This window comes from Primulina eburnea, chromosome 3 (assembly GCF_022965805.1).
Source record: "Primulina eburnea isolate SZY01 chromosome 3, ASM2296580v1, whole genome shotgun sequence".
Classification (NCBI taxonomy): domain Eukaryota; kingdom Viridiplantae; phylum Streptophyta; class Magnoliopsida; order Lamiales; family Gesneriaceae; genus Primulina; species Primulina eburnea.
Window position 1 is genome coordinate 52749846 of NC_133103.1, and position 27110 is coordinate 52776955.

The 27110-nt window shown below is 35.5% G+C and overlaps 1 protein-coding gene and 2 pseudogenes across 4 annotated transcripts; 1 reads left to right on the plus strand and 2 right to left on the minus strand.

Moving 5' to 3' along the window:
* LOC140827922 (uncharacterized) overlaps positions 1-27110 on the minus strand; it is a 47984-nt pseudogene that overhangs the window by 18417 nt on the left and 2457 nt on the right.
* LOC140827921 (protein FAR1-RELATED SEQUENCE 7-like) lies at positions 19232-23261 on the plus strand. Of its 4 annotated transcripts, XM_073190875.1 has the most exons (4): positions 19232-19335; positions 19986-20086; positions 20253-20355; positions 20716-23261. In XM_073190875.1, exon 4 carries the CDS (start codon positions 20724-20726, stop codon positions 23016-23018), a length of 2295 nt encoding a protein of 764 aa, XP_073046976.1. In that variant the 5' UTR covers positions 19232-19335; positions 19986-20086; positions 20253-20355; positions 20716-20723; the 3' UTR covers positions 23019-23261. The 4 variants fall into 4 exon arrangements, with proteins under 4 accessions (XP_073046976.1, XP_073046975.1, XP_073046978.1 ...); XM_073190874.1 differs by lacking the exon at positions 19986-20086; XM_073190877.1 differs by lacking the exon at positions 19986-20086 and having other exon boundaries at positions 20736-23261.
* On the minus strand, positions 23639-26987 carry LOC140828452 (glutamine synthetase leaf isozyme, chloroplastic-like; annotated as a pseudogene).

Below are 27110 nucleotides of genomic sequence, written 5' to 3' on the forward strand. Positions count from 1 at the left end.
AATACTCACACAAATTCCATTAACAAAAACTCTAACAAAAAACAACCAAAATTAAACATCAACAAATCTAGAAATACAGTATTCGAGTACTTAATTTTCTACAAATTTTCAAATGATTTTTGATTATTTTGTCATGAAGAAAACAAAAATAATGGGACTAGAGAACTATATCAATTAAAAAATATTTTTTGAAAAAGTAAAATCCAACAAACTAATTAATGAACTCACCTAACTATCACCTAACTAACAACAATCAACTCCCTTTTTTCGATTTAAAAAAGTCAAGATCCCTTTTATTTAATTAAATTTTAAAGGAGTCATATATTTTTTATTGACGCAGCAATATATTTTTTATTGACCCAGCAATCTGAAAACCCTTAACCTAGGAAGACGAAATAGGTAAAAGGGGAGGCTCCTATATTAACCAGACGACCGATTATTAGTTAGTCGGGCCTCTCTCAAACTAGCCCAATAGCTATTTTTTATTTTTATTTCCACAATATTTGTTTCCTTATGATAATTAATTATTATTATAATAACAAAATAAAGCAATAAACAATGTAATTCACATTAATTAATTAAATTTTATAAATAAATAAGCAATAAACAATCGTAATTCAGATTAATTAAATTTTATAAATAAATTGAAATTTAATAAAATAGATAGACCACGTAAACTCAGATTGCAGTTGAGCCCAATATCTTAACTTTAGTACCTTACCGATAAATTTCTTGTTCTTAGCTTATTTTTCGTTTAACTATCGAAAAATTAAAATTTAAATATAATTTAATATATTATTATATGAAAATGTTTATGACATTTGAGACCGTTTTTAAATGAGGATATCTGTGGGGACCCGGACGCTAATCATCTTCTTAATCGTCATTGGGACTAATTTAATCAATTAGAATAAACATGGTCTAAATTTTTATTTTTTTTTAAAATGTGGAAGGTAATTGAATCATTCTATTATACAAACCTGTATAATAATACAAATCTTGTATAACGTACATCTAGTTCAGAACTAAGATTCAACTACTACAATCAAGTAATGAAACCTATCTATATCCAAGTCCGGAATCACCACTCTAATCTCGATCTTTCTTCGCCTCTGTGACCCTGAACCTGTCCCACCTGTTGTCATGCACACATACATACAAGACAACAGCCGGATAACTCCGGTGAGATATAAATATCCTAGTATAAACAATGTATCAATGCAATCATATAAAACATATATAAGAGCATAAATAAACATTAAAACATATATTTAATCTGACTACATGAATCAATACAACTCTGTACTAAAATCAAGGACTCATTTCTAATCTAGGGATCCCGATCTAATTTAGACTTCGGCATGCTGTATCGAATGTCTACAATAGAAGTCGATCTATATCTAAGCTCATCGATACACTGTAAGTCTAGAGTCTTAGCGGTTCTGTCAAAGACTCGGCAGTTCTGCCCTAGCTAGGCTGATCTGCCCTAGACTCAAACTCTTGCTCTGCTATAATTCAATAGACTAAACATATCAATCTGATAATTTGCAAATGTCAATGCAATAAAATAAAGTATGTGATTTAGGGAAACTCGAGCCACACCTCCCTCGAGTTGTTCAATCCCAACTCAACATTAATTTATAACTTTCGTTATGTCGCTCTGGTACAATCGAAGTCTCGATTCAAAGTCTGTCAATGTTTAATCTGGCAATGACAATATACTGTATCGATATTCTATTCAAATCAAGACATCTTTGTTGTATGTATATATATATATATATATATATATATATATATATATATATATATATATATTCATACAAGCACATGCAAATGGACGAGTGGCTCAATGTGCACACTGCATGTCTCGCGCATATGCGCGACCACTTTTCGCGCATATGCGCGAGACATTCTGTCTCGGCGCGTCCCCAGCACGGCAGCTCGCGCATATGCGCGCACCTCTTCCGCGCATATGCGCGAGGAATTCTTCACAACTTTCGGGTACCCTCGCGCATGTGCGCGAATCTAAGTCGCGCATGTGCGCCCAACTCTCTGGAATTCTCGTGCATGTGCGCGTATACAAGTCGCGCATGTGCGCCCAATGTTCTGTCCAACATCATAGGCTTCCGCACTACTCACGCATATGCGCGCCTACTCTTCGCGCATATGCGCGAGACCTTCGGCACTCGCACCAACAATCTCACATGCAAAATTTCAATTCGTGTCTCGATTAGCCCTTTCATAATTGTCTTGATTAAAAATCAATAATCGTAATTTAACACGATATAAAATCTTGGGCATTACATTTCTCCTCCCCTAAGATACGATTTCGTCCCCGAAATCACAGGCAATCAATCGTATCAATAAGGAGTATATATACAAAAACTGCATAAAAATTTACATCATCGAAATAACTCTGGGAACTCTTGTCTCATATCTGATTCAGTTTCCCAGGTTGCTTCTTCAGTGCCATGATGAGTCCATTGAACTTTTACAAGTGGAATAGTCTTCGTTCTGAGCTGTTTTTCTTTACGATCAATAATCTGAATCGGTTTTTCAACATAGCTCAACGTTTCATCCAGTTCGGCCTCGTCTGGTTGAATAGCATGTGAAGCATCAGGAAGGTATTTCTTTAATAACGATACATGAAAGACATCATGTATCCCGGATAATGAAGGCGGTAGGGCGAGTCGATAGGCACGATCTCCTATCTTCTCGAGAATCTCATAAGGTCCAATGTATCGTGGAGACAATTTTCTTTTCTTGCCAAATCTGACAACTCCTCTGAAAGGTGAAATCTTTAGAAATACTCGGTCTCCTACCTCAAATACCAACGGTCTACGTCGAACATTGGCATATTTGGCCTGTCTGTCTTGCGCTACCTTCATTTTCTTTCGAATTAGCTTCACTTTTTCTGTCATATCTCTGATCATGTCAGGTCCAACCTCAGGCACTTCAGAAATATCATTCCAATAGAGAGGGGGATCAACACTTCTTTCTGTACAACGCTTCGAATGGTGCCATCTCAATACTCGTCTGATAGCTGTTGTTGTACGAAAATTCACAAAGCGGCAATGCATCTTGCCAATTAGTGCTGAAATCAAGCACTACTGCTCTCAGCATATCCTCCAGTGTCTTGATAGTCCGCTCTGACTGTCCGTCTGTCTGTGGATGATACGCGGTACTCAGATGTAACTTCGTACCGAGAGCCTGCTGCAAACTCTGCCAGAAGTGCGAAGTAAATAGAGGATCACGACAATTGACTTCGGTACTCCGTGCAATCTGACCACTTCTCTGACATAGATCTCTGACATCTGATCAAATCTGTACGTCATCTTGTACGGAATAAAACATGCGGATTTGGTCAATCTGTCAATTACGACCCAAATCGCATCACACCCTCGGGAGGAACGCGACAATTGTGTCACAAAATCCATGGAAATGCGATCTCATTTCCATTCAGGAATGGACAAACTCTGTAATAATCCTCCTGGTTTCTTTCTTTCTGCTTTCACCTGCTGTCAATTTAGACATTTGGAAAAAAATTCAGCAATGTCAATCTTCATTTGTTTCCACCAGAACTGTCTTTTCAAATTATTATACATCTTTCTGCCACCGGGATGAATACTGAATCGACTGTTGTACGCTTCTGATAATATCTGTCGTCTCAAATCTGAAACATTCGGCACAACCAGAAGATTATTCGCATACAAGACGTTATCACGTACCTGATACTCCGATCGATGCCCTGTTCTGACCAACGATACTGATTTTTGTACATTCTGATCAACTTTCTGATCTGCCTTTATTCTTAATATCAGCTCGGGTTCCACTTGTACCGTATAGAGTCTCAACGGTCTATAATCTGTTTCAAATGCTAATCCAGACAAACAACAGTCTTCTATCAAATTTGAAACACCGATCGTCGATAAGGATAAGGAACATACCTTTCGACTTAGTGCATCAGCTGCTGCATTAGACTTTCCTGGATAGTATTTGATTTCACAATCAAAGTCTTTAAGCAAATCAAGAAATCTTCGTTGCCTCATATTCAATTCAGATTGTGAAAACAGATATTTCAAACTTTTATGATCAGAATATATCTCAAAATTCTCACCGTAAAGATAGTGTCGCCATATCTTTAATGCAAAGACAATAGCTGCCAATTCAAGGTCATGAATTGGATAACGGGTCTCATGCGGTTTAAGCTGTCTTGAGGCATAAGCAATAACATGCCCTCGCTGCATCAGAACACATCCCAACCCTCTGTGAGAAGCGTCGCAATAAACCACAAAATCACCAGTACCGGATGGAATAGTCAACACCGGGGCACTGGTCAACCTCTTCTTCAGCTCCAGAAACTGGTCTCGCATTCTTCAGACCAAACAAATGGAGCATTCTTTTGAGTCAGCTGAGTAATTGGTTTAGCTATACTTGAGAAATCTTTAATGAAACGACGGTAATATCCCGCTAAACCCATAAAACTGCAAATTTCGAGCACGGACGTCGGTCTTGGCCAAGAAATCACGGCCTCCACTTTACTGGGATCCACTGATATCCCGTCTCCGGATATAATATGACCCAGAAATACTACCTGTCTTAACCAAAACTCACATTTCGACATTTTAGCATATAACTTCTCAGCCCTTAAAATTCGCAACACAGTTCTTAAATGCTCAGCATGCTCACTTATATTCTTTGAATAAATCAAAATATCATCGATGAATATAATCACAAATTCATCGAGATATTTCTGGAATACACGGTTCATCAATCCCATAAACACAGCTGGAGTATTCGTTAAACCAAATGGCATGACAATAAATTCATAGTGTCCATACCTGGTTCTGAATGCTGTATTTGAGATATCAGAATCTCTGACTCTCAGCTGATGATATCCCGATCTCAAATCAATTTTGGAATATACCGAAGAACCCTGCAACTGATCGAATAAATCATCAATACGAGGCAAATGATATTTATTCTTTATCGTTTCCTTGTTTAGTTGCCGATAGTCGATGTAGAGTCTCATCGAACTGTCTTTCTTTCTTACGAACAGTACTAGAGCACCCCAAGGAGAAACACTCGGTCTGATGTACCCCTTGGCCCGTAAGTCTTCCAGCTGATCCTTTAATTCTGTCAATTCAACTGGTGCCATTCTGTATGGAGCTCTAGAAATCGGCACTGTACCTGGCATCAATTCAATGCTGAAGTCTATCTCTCTAACTAGAGGTAATCCCGGGATCTCATCTGGGAAGACGTCAGCAAAATCACGTACTACTGGCAAATCAGCTAATGATGGACTCGACTTCAGTAAATCTACTGAATATACAAGGAAGCCCTGTGTTCCTTTCTGTAACAATCGAGTCATAGATAGTACGGATACTAGAGGAATTCTCGATCTAGAACCCTTACCGTAAAATTTCCACTCTTCAGCCATATCTGGTCTGAATCTCACTATCTTGTGGAAACAATCAACTGTAGCTCTGTACTTGGTCAGCATATCAATACAGATAATACAGTCAAAATCAGACAACCCAAGTACGAAGCAGTCTAATTCAATCTCATGCCCGTCATACTGTAGTACACAATGTTTAACAGAATTTACAGATATCAAACCCGTCCCCATAGGCGAAGAGACAGACACTACAGTAGCTAAAGACTCTACAGGAAATACATGACTTAATGCAAATCGTTCAGAAATAAATGTATGTGAAGCACCGGTATCAATCAATACATAAGCAGGGTAACCACATAAAGAATAGTTACCTGCCACAACGTCATCTGGTGCTTCCTAGGCCTGCTCCTCTGTCAAAGCGAATACCCTGGCCTGCTGTCTAGGAGGCTGGTTAACAGTCTGGCTACCTCCTGGCCTTTGCTGTGACTGAGTTGGCGCTGGCTGAAATGTATGAACAGCAGCTGATCGTCTCTCAGTCTGTGCTGCTGATCCTGATGACTCGGCTCCCTGAGATATTTGAGAACCTCTCTGTGGACATACTTTAGCAAAGTGTCCCGGTTGTTTATAGATGTTGCAACTACCAGTCACTCCCTGGCATTGCTCAGTTGCATGTCTTCCTCCGCAAGTCTTACAGTAAACTCCAGTGTAACTCTGGCTCTGTCTGGAACCACCGGAGCTATAAGAGCTGCTGCCCGATTTCTTAAATTGCTTTCCTTTGGCTTTCAAAAATTCCTTCTTCCCTCCACTGCTGCTGCCACTCTCAAATCTGGGAGGTGGTTGCTGTGGTCTCGGTGCTGGAGGCACAAATGAAGCCCCTTTTTGTCTCATCAGACTGGCTTCTGCTCCCTTAGCTCTGTTCAGGGCGTCAGTAAAGTTCTTCGGTCGCCCTGTGTTCACCAATGTAAAAATCTCTGGGTTCAAGCAATTGATGAACTGGTCAGCAGTAGCTTCCTCGCTGTCAGCCACATGTGGAGCAAATTTCAACAAGGTGGAGAACTTGGACACGTACTCTTCTATGTTCATCTGTCCCTGCCTTAGATTGGCAAACTCCGCCCCCTTGTCCTTTCGGTATGACACTGGAAAGAATCGTTGATAAAATTCAGTTCTAAATACATTCCAGGTGATAGTCGTACCTCTATGCTCCAAGGCCCTCTTTATCGTAATCCACCAGTTCTTTGCAACATCGTGTAACTAGTGTCCAATCAATCGAATTCGCCGCTCATCTGTATACGCCAATGATTCAAACATCATTTCAATATCATCAAGTCAACTCTCGCACTCCACAGCGTTCTCTGTTCCTTTCAAAGTTGGCGGGTGAAATGACTGAAATCTTTTCAGTAACGTTTCCATAATCCATTGGAGTCGGTGTTACATCCATTGGAGGATTTGATGTACATACCTTGTTCTGGTACTCGTCTTGGAGGCATATCTGATAATCAAATAGATTAGTAACAAATACCACAATTCTGTTTCAATCCTCCTCTGATCATCTTACTGCTGATCTAGAATCGGTGCTGATCCAGTCTCAATAAAACATATTACTATATTCAAATCAGATAAAAAAAGTAACATGTATTAAAGCAGTAAGATATGCTAGCATTCAAAAGCAGGAAAGAAAACCTCAATCTACCCCGCTCACTAGTCTCTTCTATCTCAATCTAAAGATCTGTCGGTCTGATACCACCTGTTGTGGGGACCCGGACGCTAATCATCTTCTTAATCGTCATTGGGACTAATTTAATCAATTAGAATAAACAGGGTCTAAAATTATTATTTTTTTTAAAATGCGGAAGGTAATGGAATCATTCTATTATACAAACGAGTATAATAATACAAATCTTGTATAACGTACATCTAGTTCAGAACTAAGCTTCAACTACTACAATCAAGTAATGAAACCTATCTATATCCAAGTCCGGAATCACCACTCTAATCTCGATCTTTCTTCACCTCTGTGACCCTGAACTTGTCCCACCTGTTGTCCGTAAGTCTAGAGTCTTAGCGGATCTGTCAAAGACTCGGCGGTTCTGCCCTAGCTAGGCTGATCTGCCCTAGACTCAAACTTTTGCTCTGCTATAATTCAATAGACTAAACATATCAATCTGATAATTTGCAAATGTCAATGCAATAAAATAAAGTATGTGATTTAGGGAAACTCGAGCCACATCTCCCTCGAGTTGTGCAATCCCAACTCAACATTAATTTATACCTTTCGTTCTGTCGCTCTGGTACAATCGAAGTCTCGATTCAAAGTCTGTCAATGTCTAATCTAAAAATGACAATATACTGTATCAATATTCTATTCAAATCAAGACATCTCTGTTTTATATACATATATATATATACATATATATATACAAGCACATGCAAATGGACGAGTGGCTCAATGTGCACACTGCACGTCTCGCGCATATGCGCGACCACTTTCCGGGCATATGCGCGAGACATTCTGTCTCGGCGCGTCCCCAACACGGCAGCTCGCGCATATGCGCGCACCTCTTCCGCGCATATGCGCGAGGAATTCTTCAGACCTCTCGGGTACCCTCGCGCATGTGCGCGAATCTAAGTCGCGCATGTGCGCCCAACTCTCTGGACTTCTCGCGCATGTGCGAGTATACAGGTCGTGCATGTGCGCCCAATGTTCTGTCCAACATCATAGGCGCCCAATTTTAAAATATATTTTTTTAATATTCATATTTAATTATGTATTTATTTAGTGTTTTTTATTCAAATATTTAATATAAAATGTGAATTTATTAATATTAAGAAATTTTCAAAATTTCTGTTTATATATATATATATATATATATATATATATATATATATATATATATATATATATATATATATATAGTTTTTTTTAGTTACTTTGCACACGCGGTGCGTGTGTGTACATTTTTTTTATACTTATTTATGTATTAAAGTGAAATTCGACAAATTATCGAGGGACTAAGTGCTATTTGAATAGTTGTAATTTAAAAAAAAAATAAAAACAAAAATGTTTTTTTGAGACCAAATGAGGGCAAAATTGGAAGATAAAAAAACAAACCAACAATTTTGTCTCTATTAGACAGATTCTTAATAATAGTAATTTCAGTTTATATATATATACTAGCTACTTTGCACACGCGGTGCGTGTGTGCACATTTTTTTTATAATTATTATGGATTAAATTGAAATTCGACAAATTATCGAAGGATTAAAGTTTTATTTGAATAGTTGTAATTTAAAAAAAATAAAAACAAAAATGTTTTTTGAAATAAAAAAATAAAAAATAAAAATGTAATTTTGAGAAAAAATGGGGGCAAAATTGAGAAAACAACAAACAGACCAAGGACAAAGTTGCAAGATCAAAAAACAGACCAACAATTTTGTCTCTATTAGACAGATTCATTGACTTTATTATATTATTTGAGTAGAATGATTACTATTAAATAAATAAAAAATAATTTTATATTTTATTTATCAAAATTTAAATAATAAATGAATATTTTTCAGAAATTCATAATTTTTATAATTTATTAGATAAATTAATTTTGTTTAAAAAAATTTATTATTTTTTAGAACATCCTAAAAAATATTTAGTTTCAAGTTCTAATTAAAATAAATAATAATAATGATAATAAGAACAATTTAAAAAAAATCAATATATCAAAATTCACAATGATTTTTTTAAAGTTGAAAAAATATTATTATAAAAAAATTTATATTTTATTTAATATGTTATATATTATTAAAATTAAATATATAAAAATAACATAAAATTCAAAATTATACTCCAAATTAAATAAAATGATAATTTATATTTTCACAAACATCAAATTGAAATTTGAATTTTTAAAATATTTTTTTTAAATATTCATATTTAATTATGTATTTATTTAGTGTTTTTTTTTCAAATATTTAATATAAAATGTGAATTTATTAATATTAAGAAATTTAAATTTCTGTTTATATATATATATATAATATATATATATATATATATATATATATATATATATATATATATATATATATATATATATATATATATAAGTTACTTTGCACACGCGGTGCGTGTGTATACATTTTTTTTATAATTATTTATGGATTAAAGTGAAATTCGACAAATTATTGAGGGACTAAAGTGCTATTTGAATATTTGTAATTTTAAAAAAAAGTAAAAACAAAAATGTTTTTTGAAATTAAAAAAATAAAAACAAAAATCTAATTTTGAGACCAAATTAGGGCAAAATTGAGAAAACAAAAAACAGAACGAGAGCAAAGTTTGAAGATAAAAAAACAGACTATATATATATATATATATATATATATATATATATATATATATATATATATATATATATATATACTAGCTACTTTGCACACGCGGTGCGTGTGTACATTTTTTTTATAATTATTTATAGATTAAATTGAAATTTGACAAATTATCGATGGACTAAAGTGCTATTTGAATAGTTGTAATTTTTTAAAAAATAAAAACAAAAATGTTTTTTGAAATAAAAAAATAATAATGATAATAAGAAAAATTTAAGAAAGTTCAATATATCAAAATTCACAATTATTTTTTTTAAAGTTGAAAAAATAGTATTATTAAAAAATTTATATTTTATTTAATATGTTATATATTATTAAAATTAAATATATAAAAAATAACACAAAATTCAAAATTATAATAGAAATTAAATAAAATGATAATTTATATTTTCACGAACATCAAATTCAAATTCGAATTTTTAAAATATTTTTTTATATATTCATATTTAATTATAGATAGAGGCTTTTTACCCTGGGATGCAGGGTAACATGGGCGCCTGCACAGCTGGCGCTGTGCTAGGTGCCCAGCTGGAATCTTTCTTTCTTTTTTTTTAAAAAAAATTTATAAACAAAATTACAAGAAAATGAAAGATAACCCACATACCAGAAGTAATTTGTACGCCCGAATTTCCCTACCCCAAATTTCCTTACCCACCTACCACGGTAAGAAGCTTCAATTGAGCGTAATTTTGGAGATGTAGTGCGGGCTATTCCGAAATCAGAATTTAAATCGATGTAGTTCTAAATTTCATATTCCCAAGATATTTTCAATTTAGGATTTTGAAGGTAAATCTTGTGTTTGAAAAATCAAGGGTCGCGTTGTTGGATAATAAATCCGGTTTCGGTGGTTGTCCTATAAATCATGAACAACCTATAGAAACCTTTTTTTATACAATTGTGCCACTGTTTGAAGCTCAAACAAAAATATGAAAGATGAATAAAAAATGCCGATAGAAAAGGTTGATTTACAAATTTTACCGAACAATGAAACAGCCTGCACATCTGAGAAATTTTGCATTTTGTTGTTTGATCTCAATTTATCTACAGTATGGATACAGAATCACTTCTTTCGACAGTTTAAGGTTTCCGGTATATTGATATTATTTTTGCTTATCTTTGCAGGATATTCTGAAGCGCATGGTCTTGTTTGCAAAGCTGCTGTTGAGGTAGCATTGTATATTTGAGACGCCGCGTTTAGGCTTTAGAGTTGGAAGGAGTTGACTTTAGAGCTTAATATTCCCCAAATCACATATTTAAATGGAAAATTAACTAAGTCCTTTTGGAAATCATTTTTTGTTATTGTTGTTGTTATCTGTAATTCTTCCTCGTTTGTTCAAATATACATTAGCAAAATATTGCACAAACATTAGAATTAGCATATACTAACGATAATAATCATAGAATAATCACAAGCCCCATAACAGCCACAACAATGCAGATAGACCAAAATGTATTTGCCTCTTTTGCTACTCATGTATTGGAGTTCCAGAATATTCATCGGGCATCAATCCTTTGATACTCAAGTTTTCTTCATCCTTCATATATGATTTTTTCCCTTCCTCCACAATCTACTGAGAAACATCATTTTTACCTCCCATTTCATTTTGTATCTCGAGATATGTGGGGACCCGGGCTCTAACTCAATTCTGTCTGGGATTAAGTGGATCTGTGAGAAAATGTGGGTCAAATTTTCGCTTTTCAACATTAATTCTAATGTATATAAATAAGCATAAGGTCTTTACTTATTTTACAAACATACAAACATGTCTCGTTCTAATACATCAATCCAACTAGTGTTTAATACAAAATATCAAAATACAAGTAGTCCAAGTCTAATAAAAGCCACTAGTGATCTTCTGCGCCCGTAGTCACCACTCTATCTCGAACTCATCTCTGTCGTGACCCAGATCCTGCCCCACCTATTGTTATGCACACATACAGACATAACAACAACCGAAAACTCCGGTGAGAACAAATCCCAGTATAAAACATGTATACATGCATATGCATAATAAAATCATAAAACACCATATCATGCATGTAACATAAATCATGGGTTCCATAGTCTATGAAACCAATCTATAAAAACATGCAATGCAAATCAACTCATGTTTTGACTCAACTCGACTCTACTCTAGGGATCCCGGGGTGAATAAGACATCACTGTCTGTTACCTACCCTCCCAGTCGGGGTAACTGTACGTCTTACTCCTAGACTTCGGCCGTGTCTGTATCGAATGTCTACAATCGGAGGAAGTCTGCTCCTATGCGTCGATACACCGAACGTCTAGTTTGACAAATCTGTCAATGACTCTCCTATCTAAATGCTTGAATATAAATCTATAGACAAAGCATGATCATATCAAGAGATTTGAATATAAATCTATAAACAAATCCAAATCATATCAAAAGATACAATAACAAATCTAGTATGTGATTTTGTTGGGAAACTCCAATCAAATCTGATTCGAGTCGTATCTTCCCCACAATCACATGAATTATACCTTTCTTGTTGTAGTCTTGTCGTAGTCGAAGTCTCGAAGACGAATCTGTCAATTTCAATCTGAAATGGCAATGTTGATACACATTTTATCAATCTCTAACTCAATCAACACATATCCAATTCAATACTTGATCTCGGTACAATTTGACGGCGTAACGACGTACTTTCTCAATACCGTTCAATCCTAAATCTCAACATATATCAATGCATCTTAATTCTCAACGCATAATCATCATCATAGGCATATGATAGTACTCAAAATCTGCCTTCTTTAACTCTAAACATGCTGGAAATAGTAGCAATAGCATACAATATCCATTCTTCGATCCGGTTGCGAATAACCGTTACTTAAAATCATAAGAACATATATCTACAATCATAACAAAGTTTCCCCAACGTCAACAATTCAAAACATGCTGGAATTTAATGAAACTTACATTCCCTTGAAGCTAGTAGCACAAGGATTACAAATCTATGCTCGGATGGAAAATCGGTTGGCCGGATCGTTCAAAACTCACAATCTAAGCTAGGATGCAAGTTTAAAAGAACTCTGAAGCTCTTCTCGTTTTTCACTTCTGAAATGGAAGGGGAAAGAGCCACCTCTATATATATCTTGCATAGAAAGGGACAAGTGTTATCATTTTTCAAGTAACACGCATGACCGCGGGTGCGGTAACGTCTTTAGCGCGGGTGCGCTCATGCTTCGGCAATCCATTCATTTTCCAAAATTCAACGACCGCGGGTGCGGTGTTGCTTCGGTAAAATTTGCCAACTTTATGTCCATGCACCGCGGGTGCGGTCTTGCTTCGAATAAAATTTCCTACCCTACTGGACATCGACCGCGGGTGCGGTCCTTCTAGCACCGCGGGTTCGGTGTCCCCTCGGCTTCACCTTCACAAATTCACATTTAATGACCGCGGGTGCACTCCTTCTCTAGGCGCAGGTGCGGTCCTTGTCTCATGCCACATTTCATAATCTCATTGTTCAATTTATAATCTAGGGCATTACAAGATATTCAGGTTTCAAAGGCAGATTCTCATGCTGACTTGGAGGGAAAATGAAATGACTTGACATGAACATAGCAGTAGAAGTTTCAGCCTCATCATAGAATAAATCAAAATGTATCAAAAAGTTAAATGATTTAATCATTTTGTGGCGGAGAATATAATAAAGTCTCCTAAAAACATTTGTATTATGGAGTGGGTGGGGTTGAAAAAAATAGGAATATAGAATTTAAGTAATTGGGGAATATTAAATATTAAAAAAAACTATATATAATTTGAAAAAGAAAACAAAATTTAAGGTCATTAGAAATGAAAAGTCAAAATGTAAGATTTAAAAATCTTAAATGGAAGATTTGACATTTTCTAATTTGATTTAAGGTGGAATTTGAATGGTATGAATTCTTTTGGCCCATGCAATTTTTTTTTACGTGTGATTACATGATTGGATTGAAATATTATACATGTTCTATATTCAACTCATTTTGCTATGCACAGGACCAGAATCATTGTTGTACTTGTTTTGCTGAGTTTTGACAATGGTGAGTTATAAATTATTAATTGTTGTTAGTTATAATATTTTTGTCTGCGTGTTGAAAAAGTTTGTGAATTTTTGTACATTTTAGGGGAAAACATATGTTGTCTTTATTGGACGTGAACCAAGTATTTATGATACGTGGGGAGAAGCATCTTCTAAAGTTACCGGACATAAGGGTGATCCACCAGTCTTTCAAAAATAGAGATGAGGTAGAAAGAGCTTATGACGCATTTATGCTAAAACAAGCTGCATGCACTTCTTCCAACTCTAGTGCAAATGAAAGTTCAAGTTCAACTACATTTTCAAGTTCAAATACGAGGGGTAACGTTTCGTAGACAGAACAAATAAAGAAGTTGCAAGGGATAGAACAGGACTTGGATGAGATAAAGAAGAATTTGGAAGCGATTGTAGAGAATTTGAAATCTCTACAAATTAGTGACCATGATTAATTCATCCAAATTTCATCTACTCAATGGATTACTACAATATATGTTTGATTCTGTTCCCATGTTTAACTATTATGTTGTGGCACTCATGTTATGGAATATCAATATTAGCTATGCAATTCTATATGTCTTGCAAAATTAGTGAAGTTGCATTTTATGGCCACATTTCATGGTACACACCTAATCTCCTGGTGTCATTTAAACATCTTGTGAGCTTCCTCTGTCAAATGAATTAAGAGTCTGTATTTTCTGTCGAGGAGTCACGACCACCAAATTTGGAATATCATGGCTGATAGGGGTCCTCGCCAAGTTCAATCAACTCTACTATCAATTTTTTTGATAATGCTTCAATAAGGTCTCTGCCTGGAGGATTCTTTTCTCCAGAAATAACAAGTGGATCCAATGCATAAAATGAACATTGCGTGGAATTTCAGTAGGTAGATGAACTCCCATAAGTCAATTAAATTTTCACAAAATTTCCTGAACATCTTTTCACAAAATGACCAGCAATATCAAAATAGGTAGCTGAACTCCCATAAGTCGACTAAATTTTCCGAGCATCTAGTATAGCTCGCACTTTCTCAGACCAACACAGTATATTCTGATTACAAAAGGAATCCTCTACTATGAAAATGAATGACTAGCAAGTCCTGGCATTTTTCCAGGCACATATGTTCCTAGTTTGCTAGTTTCGATCAGCCCCATTCCTGCAGAAAATATTGCTTCAGAAATCAGCAGAGCACTATGTTATTATTATTCAAGGAATATGAACACAACTTCACAATGTTTTTTCAACAAAATATGTAATTAAAGTTTAACTTTAATATAGCACAAACATTTTAGCATAGCACTATCTAATTAAAATTTTGCACCATCCAACATAAATACATACAGATTAATTTCAGTCATCGAAGTCCATTCCAGTTGTCCACATGTTTGTACAACCTGTAAATATGAAAACGATGATTAGTGATATATAATCAAAGAAACAAAATTTAAATGCAAAAAATAATTTATGTATTTGAGTTACCATCTATTGATCCAAAATCTTCTTCATCTGAGTTCTCATCTGTTTTATAATTATTTACAGTTGACCTGACAAACGAACTTTGTCATCCGTACTAATATTAAAGAAATTATTAACTTTTAAAAAAATTAATCAATACATACCCGTCTTTCAAATTTGGACAGTTGCGTTTGTCATGTGACACACCTCGACGCCCGCATCCACGACACTGTCTGCCCCTTGATATTGACTTCTCCTTCGATGATTTTAGTCTCTTCCCACGTCCTTTTGTTCTTATTTCTGAAGGATTAATGATACCAATGGCTCCATCCAAGGTACCCTTACTTTGAATTCCACTGCTTAATGTTCTATTAATATTCATCTCCTTCATTTTGCTATCAATAGAATCAAACTCATCAGCCAAGAAGTTTGTCCCCTTATCACTGAAAGATGCAACATCAATTAAAGCTGAAGCTTTACAAGATAATCTCATATGTCTAGACATCAAACACATTTCTGGATCGTCGACCACATTTTGCTCAGCCATAGTGTATAATACGCCAATCTTTGCATCTTTTGTCCACCGTTTCAGTATATTTTGATCAGGTAAGTGGAACACTTGGTTGATACGAAAGAATGCTAACATATGCATGCACGGAATACCCTCAAATTGAAATTTCATGCAACTACATGATATATCGTCTCTTTGTATGTCATGCGTAAGCAGCCTATGTTTGGCAGAAGAAGAACCTTGAAAATTAATGACATTGTAAACCCCAAACTCAATTCCGATAGATGCTTGTTGCACATAATAACCATGACTCATACTAATTTCATTTTGAAACTCCAACCATTTGTTTTTCGTGTATACATTCACCATTTGCAATTCCATTGGCCAGTTCGATTTAACCTTTGGCCGCTCGTTCATATCAGTATGATCGGCAACTAACTCATTGTGTCTTTGGCGTCGTAGTGCCTTATTGAAACGAATTATAAAAGCCATCAATGAGTTCTTGCTACAGACGTACCTCTTAAAAAATGCATGTGAAATTTCAGACCTCTGACTACTTGATATTCCTGCAGAAAATACATGGTTGAAATAAGCCGGCACCCATTTATGCCGCAACTCATACATCAATGACATCCAATCATTTTCTACCAAGTTAGCACAATTCATAACATCTTCCCATGATCTCTCAAATTCAATAGAAGTCGTAGAATGTACGATGACATTTTTTATGCTTTGATAGTGGTCACGGAAAGTCACCAGGTTCAATTTATCTGGGAATTTGTTTAGAATGTGCCACAAACAATATCGATGTATTGTTTTAGGTAAAACTTCAGCTATGGCTTTCGTTATAGCAGGATCCTGGTCAGTTACGATCAAGTTTGGTGCTCCTTTAGGCATGGCTTCTAGAAACTTATTAAGCAACCAAACAAAAGAATCAGTTTTCTCATCACTCAAAAATCCACAACCAAAAACAATGGTCTGATGATGATGATTAACTCCTACAAATGGTGCAAAAATCATCCCATATTTGTTGGTATTATACGTTGTATCAAACACCACTACATCACCAAATGCAGTGTATGCCCTTCTTGAAACAGGATCCGCCCAAAAACACCGAATAAATCTATTGTCTGAATCAGTCTCGTAATCAAAAAAAAGTTGAACTCTTGTCTTTCTCAGACATAAAGAAATCAATCAATGTTTCGGCATCAATACCCTTGTGCTCATCCCTAAGCGTTTCTCGTAGTTTCTTATATCTCTTTCTGTGCAACCTACATGTTCAGGCACTCCAGACTCTATTTCAAACCATCGCATTTGTTGACAAATAGGTACATTCGCTTCTGCATACTGTTGACTCAGTGCTTTCTTTGCTGCAGAAACAGTACGATGTGAGCGTAACAAATGCACCTTTGAAGTAGTTGATAGTGGATGATTATGACTTTCCATGAATGTACTAATAACCCAACCACGACCAGTTTGTTCCTTTACAACTGAAATCTTTGACTTACATCCAGTTCTAATCTCACCACGAGCTCTTTCCTCTATTGGTTCATCACTTTTTGATTGTTTACTCCATCTGATTGCATCTGTATGTCCTTCTTTAAAGCATACAAATTTTTTCCAGATAACTTCTTTTGTTTTTTTACTTTTTTTTGCTATTGCTCGTTCTTGCACTAAAACCAGATTCTCATACATATTGGTTGTAGAACGAAAACGCCTCCTCTAAAGATTCGAATTTCATCCCTATCTTTGGCTTTTAATTGTCTCCAACTTGGGTAATGTATGACATTTCTTCGCCGCTGTTTTCGTCCATTCTATAAATATGAAAATAACAAAATTAAAATTGATACACATAACATGCTGGCTAGCTCGGCAAACAATTCATCTAACGTACTCTATTGCCTGCTTAAAAGGGTGTGACTATTTACTCTCCCAGCTTCTTTCTACTTTGACTGCGTTCAATACTACTTTTATCAAAATTGACTTCGGAGAAGGTCCTGCCTTGCCTGTTCTTGATCAAATGATTCAAGATGTAAGCCCCCACTTTCAATTTTCTTTCACAAAACTTATTGTATTTTCTTTTTTTACCAACGAACCCACTAGACCAACTTTTTGAAAGCTGACTTCATTCACAAACCATAAAGATAACTTTCTTGGGTTCCATTATTGCCCGCACTATTCCAATAAATCAATTAATAATAAACTCAGGTGACGTGAACGCACTCACAAATTAAACATGTTCACCAGTAATCTACAATCTTGTTTTTATTTTAAAAAGATTAGTAGTTCTTCACGAGAATGACACACAAGATTTACCTTTCAAACACAAGATTTACCTTCAAAATCCTAAATTGGAAATATCTTGGGAATATGAAATTTAAAACTACATCGATTTATCTTCTGATGTCGGAATAGACCGCACTAGATCTCCAGAATTACGCTCAATTGAAGCTTCTTACCGTGGTACGTGGGTAAGGAAATTTGGGAGTTAAATATATATATATATATATATATATATATATATATATATATATATATATATATATATATATATGACTAAAGTGCTATTTGAATAGTTGTAATTTTAAAAAAAAACCAAAACAAAAATGTTTTTTGAAATAAAAAAATAAAAACGAAAATGTAATTTTGAGAACAAATGGGGGCAAAATTGAGAAAACAAAAAACATACCAATGGCAAAGTTGGAAGATCAAAAAACAGACCAACAATTTTGTCTCTATTAGACATATTCTTAATAATAGTAATTTCTGTTATATATATATATATATATATATATATATATATATATATATATATATATATATATATATATATATATATATATATATATATATATATACTAGCTATTTTGCACACGCGGTACGTGTGTATATTTTTTTTATATTTATTTATGGATTAAAGTGAAATTCGACAATTATCGAGGTACTAAAATGCTATTTGAATAGTTGTAATTTTTTTAAAAAATAAAAACAAAAATGTTTTTTGAAATAAAAAAATAAAAACAAAAATGTAATTTGGAGACCAAAGAGAGGAAAAATTGGGAAAACAAGGGCAAAGTTGGACGATCAAAAAACAGACCGACAATTTTGTCTCTATTAGACAGATTCTTAATTTTATATATATATATATATATATATATATATATATATATATATATATATATATATATATATATATATATATATATATATATATATATATATATATATATATGGTGCATGTGTGTACATTTTTTTATAATTATTTATAGATTAAAGTGAAATTCGACAAATTGTCGAGGGATTAAAGTGCTATTTGAATAGTTGTAATTTAAAAAAAAAAATAAAAACAAAATGTTTTTTGAAATAAAAAAAATAAAAACAAAAATATAATTTTGATCTTCCAACTTTGCCCTTTTTTGTTTTCCTAATTTTGATATATATATATATATAGCGAGCGAGTGGCTCACTTGCTTGCCCATTTTTTTTTGTGATATTGGACATGGGTTGAACCCTTTGTATGCGAGTTTGATTCAGCTCCTTGGGTGTGCAATAGGTAAATCCCTAATTGGTTCTTAATTTGTACTCATGTATTTTCTTGATCTTTGTGCCTATGTGTGTGATCTTTTTTGGAGTTTGATGAAATTGAATCGATCTTCATTTTTTTTTTGGGAACTGAAAAGTTTGGATTTTTAACTCCTTTCTAGTGGGTACACGGCTATTTGTGAACTTTGATTGCTTATTTCCTTGTTTTTTCGGTGTTCCTCATTTGTTTCCAAACATTTGATCGTCACTGTTTTCTGTGCATTTGTGACGCTTCTTGTATGTACTGAACTGGTTGGTCAGGATTTTGGAATTTGGTTGATTTCTTTTAGGTCTGCCAATTGCTGAGTCTATGGCTAGCCGTTATGATTTATATTTTTTTAACTGGTAGAGTTTAGCTGGGAGGAAAGAAGAAATGTAAATTGTAGCTTTGGAATCTATTTAGTGTATGAAAGTTTTTTGTAGTTAATTCTGTGATGGGATCTAATTCACGGGGTTTATGCTTTTTCCATCTTGTATGTCAATTTCTGGGCGTAAAGATTTGTTTTATTGATTATTATTGTTACCTCTGCAAGATGGATCCGTGAATTGAAATTTATTTTATTGGTGGGCAACTCGGCATGAACTCCAGGTTTAAATTGTAACATAATAATTATCATGTAGTTTTCGGACAGTTGAACTCCATCAACAATTTCAGTTAACCTCCTGGCACCCAAATCAGTCACCCTTGTTCTAAAGTTCGATTTCACCAGCTATATTTGATGGTAGTTTCAGTTTATTCCCTGTTACACTTGTACATTTCAGTTAATCTGCTGGCACCCAAATCAGCAATCCTTATTTCTAAAGTTTGGTTTCACCTACTATATTTGATGTCAGTTTCAGTTTATTCCCTGTTACACTTGTAAGTTGATGATATTGTATGCTGAGCAGGTAGTCCTCCAGAAAACGTGGTGGCCAGTTTCTGCTGATATACAATCTTGCACTCTTTATAACAAATTTCAGTTTATGTGGATTTCAAACTGGGTGTAATTTGGTACGTGTCCCTGAACCCTATGACCTCTCTGGAATTGGTTTTCTTTCATTCTTCAGTTTCTAAGAAGTTTGTTAACTCGTTGTGTGTAGACTGATTATTCTGTTCAAAATCATCATGTTGAACTTTACTAAGGTTAAATTGCTTTAAGATTTATTTATTTAGTCCTTAGCATAACACTGTATGGTTCCTGCATTTATGTGGATTTTGGCCTTTTGAGGTAATGTTTCTGTTTTCGTATCTGCCTATTACCTCCGTGATTGCACTCGTTTTTCAAAAGCAGTCTACTGTTAGATAAGCTTGAATACATATGCACGTAGCATATTTTGCTTTTATAATTTCTTATGTTACTGACATTTGCAGAAATTGATATGAATTTGGAGGTACTGGGAAATATCATGACTGTTAGAACAAAGCTTTCACCGCTAGTTAATGGGCATCGGAATGATGGAGAATCTAAGATGGAACTTTATGTGGGGTTAGAGTTTGATTCGGCTGAAGAGGCACAAGAATTTTACAATACCTATGCTAGTCAATTGGGGTTCAAAATCAGGATAGGGCAGCTGTATAGATCCAGAGTTGATGGTGCTATCATTTCCCGGAAATTTGTGTGTTCGAAGGAGGGATTTCAAACGAACTCAAGAACTGGTTGTCCGGCTTTCATAAGAGTGCAGAAGGTAGATTCTGGGAAATGGATCTTAGCTAATATAAAGAAGGAACACAATCATGAGTTTGAAGTCTCTGGAGAACTTTCTCCACCACAGGTACAGAGGAAGAGTTTTCCAACTCCACGATCATCTGCTGGTGGAGCTAGTAGGACAGGAATTAGATCATATGAGAATGATGATCTATCTGACGTTGATGTAAAAAGGCGCAGAAATGAAGGGATGGATGAATATGTAGGTTCCTCCTGTGAACCTTACAAAGGTCTTGAATTTAATTCTGCCAATGAAGCATACAAATTCTACAACACTTTTGCTGCTAGTGCTGGGTTCAAAGTCAGGATCGGCCAATTATTCCGCTCTAAACATGATGGATCAATTACATCTAGAAGATTTGTGTGCTCAAAGGAAGGGCGTCAGCATCCTTCAAGGGTTGGCTGTGGAGCATACATGAGAATTCAAAGACAAGAATCGGGAAGGTGGATGGTTGATCGTCTCCAGAAAGAACACAATCATGAATTTGACAGTCCAACAGCTCCTAGTAGAATGGTGACTGTGGCATCGAAGGGATATAGAGAGGAAGGAAGCAGCGTTTTGGAAAACTTGGATTTAGTCGAAACAAATGGAGGCCTTAGCCTTGTCAAACGAGTTCATGAAAGCAAAATTGGAAATGATTGGTATAATACGCTTCTTGAATACTTTCAATCTCGGCAATCTGAAGATACAGGGTTCTTTTACTCTGTGGAAATCCGTCATGGTAAAGGTATGAATATTTTCTGGGCTGATGCTCGATCTAGGTTTTCCTGTGCTCAGTTTGGAGATGCAATTGTGTTTGATTCAATATACAAGAGAAGTAATTATTTGGTGCCATTTGCTTCATTTGTTGGTGTCAACCATCATCGCCAACCTGTTCTTCTTGGTTGTGCTTTAATTGCTGATGAATCCGAGGAGTCGTTTACTTGGATCTTCAAGGCTTGGCTTACAGCAATGCTGGGACGCCGCCCTGTGTCTATAATAGCCGATCAGGACACGAACATTCAACGTGCAATTGCACAAGTTTTTCCTGGGACACATCATCGATTTTCTGCCTGGCAAATTCTCGCTAAAGAGCAGGAGAATTTGGGTGCATTACTCTCCATGAATACTGAGTTCAAATATGAATATGAAACTTGCATTTTCCAAAGTCAGACAGCCAGTGAGTTTGATTCTGCTTGGAACATGATTATTAACAAATATAATCTGAGAGAGAATGCATGGCTTCAAGAGATGTATAGAATGCGTAAAAGTTGGGTTCCCTTGTACATAAAGGGAACATTCTTTGCTGGAATCCCAGTGGACGGAAGCTTAAAGTCATATTTTGGTACACTTTTGACTGCAGAAACACCTCTGAGTGAATTTGTTGTACGGTATGAGAAAGCTCTGGAAAATTGCCGTGAAGAGGAAAAAAAGGAAGATTTCAATTCATATAATTTGCAAGCAATTCTGCACACGAAAGACCCGATAGAAGAGCAATGTAGAACTCTTTACACAGTCTCAATGTTCAAAGTTTTTCAGAAAGAGCTTCTGGAATGCTTTAGTTATGTTGGAATAAAGATAAATGTTGAAGGATCCATTAATAGATATCTGGTGCAAAAGTGTGGAAATGGTGATGAGAGGAACACGATTGCCTTTAATGTGTCAAATATGAATATCAGTTGTAGCTGTAGAATGTTTGAGTTTGAAGGTATTCTTTGTAGGCATGCTTTGAAGGTGTTTCAAATAATGAATATAAAGGAACTTCCGTCTCGCTATATCTTGCATCGATGGAGTAAAAATGCAAAATATGGTATAATAAGAGATACCGATTCAGGAGGTGTGCTGCAAGATTTGAAACCTTTGATGCTGTGGAGTTTAAGAGAAGAGGCCCGGAATTATATCGAAGCAGGAGTTGCATCTTTAGAAAGATACAAACTTGCCTTCGAGATCATGCAGGAGGGTAGAAGGAATTTCTGTTGGCAGAACTAGCGAATATCACAAAAACAGTTTAGAGTGATCTTTTGTCATTCTAATAAAATATTCATCTGATCTTCAAACATGGTAACTCTTACGTAATGTTCTTGGTTTGCACATTTTCAGCCATGACACCATGTAATATCACTGATTGTAGCTCTTTTTCTCTCTTCTTTAAAAACAAATTAGCTGGCTTGATTTATATCTCATGTATCATTGATCTTGAATATATCATCACTACAGAACGTATTGTGTCAACCTCAATGGGCTCTTTTCCTTTTCTTTTTTGGATGCAGAGGCAAGAAACTTGTAGCATTAAGCTGTTTACAGGATGATTTATTTGCTTTCCATCTTACCATATTTTTTGTTTTCACTATTTTCTTTCCTTGTTTCCCATCGTTACCGTAGTATTCTTTAGGGTAAATTACGTCAGGCAATCTGTTGAGTGTGGTGTTACATAAGCACTTGTCAATGCCTAATAATCACTACTATCACTCAAAATGTTGTTTGTGAAGTTACAATAAGTTTAAATGTAAGATTAACCACCCATGACAGGGTGTCTGTTTCATTCTAACCTTAATAATTCTCATGTAATTAGATTAAGCTTCACGAGGCACCAATTTAGTTTCACTTGGTCTTAGAGCAATTAACAGGGGATGCTGCAAAACAGTTTAGGTTTTAAACACAATTGATTATGGTAACCAAATAAGAATGAATTGTGCCAAACAGTCCAAGATCAAGATATTCCTGTAAACCAATTCAAACAATACAAGTTGAAGGAACCTTTAGCACATTAGCATGACCCTTATTTCAATCCCCTATTTACAAATATCTTACATAAGGGATCAGTCAACAGCAGAACACGATTTTGCACCTTGGCCCATAAACCCTGTTAACTCCATGCCATTTTACTTGAATATGATGGCTTAGACTTTCAATGAGAGCTTTTGAGCAGCAAGATCGTAGTTTCGGCAAGCAGTGCAGTCACAAGTGTTGGCTCCCACAAGATCGTAGTTTCGGCAAGCAGTGCAGTCACAACGTATGGATCCATGTTAGAAGCTGGACGTCTATCTTCCAAATAACCTATCAGAAAATAATAGTTAACATTTGATATCAGTTTAAAATTTTCTAAACCTTAGGATTGGTAGATGAAAGGTTTATTTTCCATTAAAGAAAGCTTAGGCCTAACTTTGGCATAAATGAAATCTATATCGATTTGCTTTCTCTGAGGTAAATGTAGGGTGTGTCGTCTATTACCTTTGCCATTCTTCTCAGTGTCACGCCCCACACGGATTGAGCATCCACGGTTGGCAACACCCTGCATATAAATATAAAGCAAGATGGGTATGAATTCAAGATGAAAATTTTGCTTGTAAAGAATTTGGTTTTGCAATGCTTAAATCATGGATCCGAGTCATATGCAATGGCATAGCACTGTAGGTATCCGGTGTATCATGTGTAATATAAGCATACACCCCCAAGATAATGTGTTCCATCTTGTATGAATTCAAGGTGGAACTTTTGCTGGTAAAGCATTTGGTTTCACAATGCCTAAATCTTGGGTTCGATTCCGTATACATATGTAATTTAAGTACAAATACCCAAGAAAATGTGTTGATACTGGCTGTTTCATGCTTTCCTTCTCCATAAGCACTTGTGTGCTCTTTGTGGCGAAACGACAAGTTCAAAATCGCTTTCTTTATTACATCAAAACCTCCTTCTCTCATACTTTTTGTGCTGAAAAATACCAACATATTGTTTGTTACCCGTGTCCAAACCAAATAACCTCAGCATGCTGAAGGGCTGTTAGGTTTAATAAAATTAGTGGATACCTGTAATTGGTGTGGCATCCTGCACCATTCCAATCACCCTGAATGATCCAATAAGAAACTACTTTAGATTTTCTTGCTTTTTCCCAGAAAGAAATCTCATGTTTATCTTAATGTAAATGGTACCTCTATTGGTTTTGGGTCAAGCGAGAGAACAACTCCTGCTTGTTCTGTTATTCTCTGGATAGATAACATATCTAAAATATAATTACACATTTGTTCGTGTTCTATATTTTTCTGAATATAATATTCACAGAAATCACTATTACGGGGATTGCCACTTTTCTTCTATTGAAGTGATGAAACTATATGATCCGTGGAGGACCAAGCATGGCGGGGTTAAAAAGGCGGTTGTCCCTAAAATTATGGTGTCTCTCTTTTTAACCAAGATTCTTTGTTAAAACTCTCTTTTAACTTTCTGTGACAAGCTTCCATTTTCACTTCATGACAATCAGAGCTAATTTCTTCTGCGCACTCTCTAACCAAACTTCTTGCATTCCCCTGATGTCTCTGGCATTACTTTGTTAAAGTTCGTCCTTGGAAAAGAAAAAGTAAAAAAAAAAAGAAAATCTCCATTTGACTCCATCAAGTGAAAATATGGTCTACCTCGAGAAGGTATCTTGCGCACGAGATGTGATCTCCGGCTTCGATTCCAACACTCGGACCTACTTGAAATTCCTACTGCAAGATGCATCAATCAAGGGCCGATCCTGTAACTGGAGGACTAAAAATATATGTTCATTTCTGAAACATGACGAGCTGGGGAAGATACCTGTCCAGGCATGACCTCTCCATTGGTGCCACTGATATTTATTCCTGCATACAAGCAAGCTTTGTAATGAGCATCGGATATGTCGCGACCAAATGACTTGTCTGCCCCTGCTCCACAGTAGTAAGGTCCCTAAACACGGCACATTAGGATCAGTAAACGTCTCTGATGTGGCATATCCGAGCTGAATTGCTGATTTATAAGCACGGTGTGCTGCTTTGAACCAAAAAAATAAGGAACCAAGTTTATGAATGTCCGTTGGACGTGAGGACTGCGTGAAGCCTGCTTATGATTTACTTGAACTTTTCTTTCAGGTTACGTGGAGAGTATTAGACTGGAAAGATTATACCTGAGGGCCGGGGTAGCCTCCGACAGGCCAGCCGCCAGCCCAATGGCCATTTTACATTTTTTTGGAGTAAAGTGTACTCTTGCTCAATGCCATGCCTAATTGAAGATTGCCAAATTTTAGAGGAGATCGAGTAACATGTACAAGAAAAGGAGACTGAGCAAGAACCTCTATAGTAAGAAACTAACTGAAAAAACAAATAATAGTGAGCTCTTTCTAACTTAAGGCGAAACCTTATTCGCTTAGTTAGGGTTTCGATTTCAATAAAAGGCTATCAAGTTTTTTTTTGGTCGGCTTCTAGTTATCCATCTGAGTGTCGGAGGAATGTCTGCTGCATTTTCGGATAAAGTCCATAAGATTCTCTTACCAAATGTCCCAAGTAATTACCATGGAATTTCGGCAACAACCTTAGGATCACTGAATATATCTGAGCAGCTTTGTGGCGCTTGTATGTGGGGATAGGCTTACCCGCAGGTGTATATGTATCACAGATGACCTGTTTGAAGCCACATACATATATGGAAAACTTAAATCCATGTAAAAAGACACTTAAAGAAAACTAGGAAGCAGAGCAGCAAAATGAATCAAATTATTGGACGCACCAAGATGTTATTGCCACCACGAAATGGATCCTTAAAAGATTGCTTCAGGGCTACATTGAAAAATGACAGTTTCAAGTTTTCATCAGAAATATTAAATGGAATGTTTCTATATATTTCTAGCTTTTGCTGGATGATTTTTACTATAGGATGACTTCACTATCTTCTCCAGGGGCCTGCCCTGTACTTGGATCCATCATAGTTCCATTTTGGTAGCTCAGAAGGGTGCTCGACTGGCTTTGATATTGTCTGACAAATTGACAATTAAACATGGTTAACACGCAACTTAGGTTTTGCAAATGCTGCATAGATCAAGAAGTGTATCACTGTTTTCCGTACCCTTGATTTACTACGAACATCAGTTCCAGATCCTCCAATCCTGTCAAAATCCAGCAAGATATAAGATAATATTTCGAACCAAATTCGAGACAAAGTTATCATGTTCGACAGCTCGTGAGCTTCAGCAAATTATCATTCATGAACATATTTCAAATTAATCAAGCTTACGAATTCAAGTAACTTTTAAACCTAAGGGTTTGGTTCAACTTGAAGTAAAATTCAATC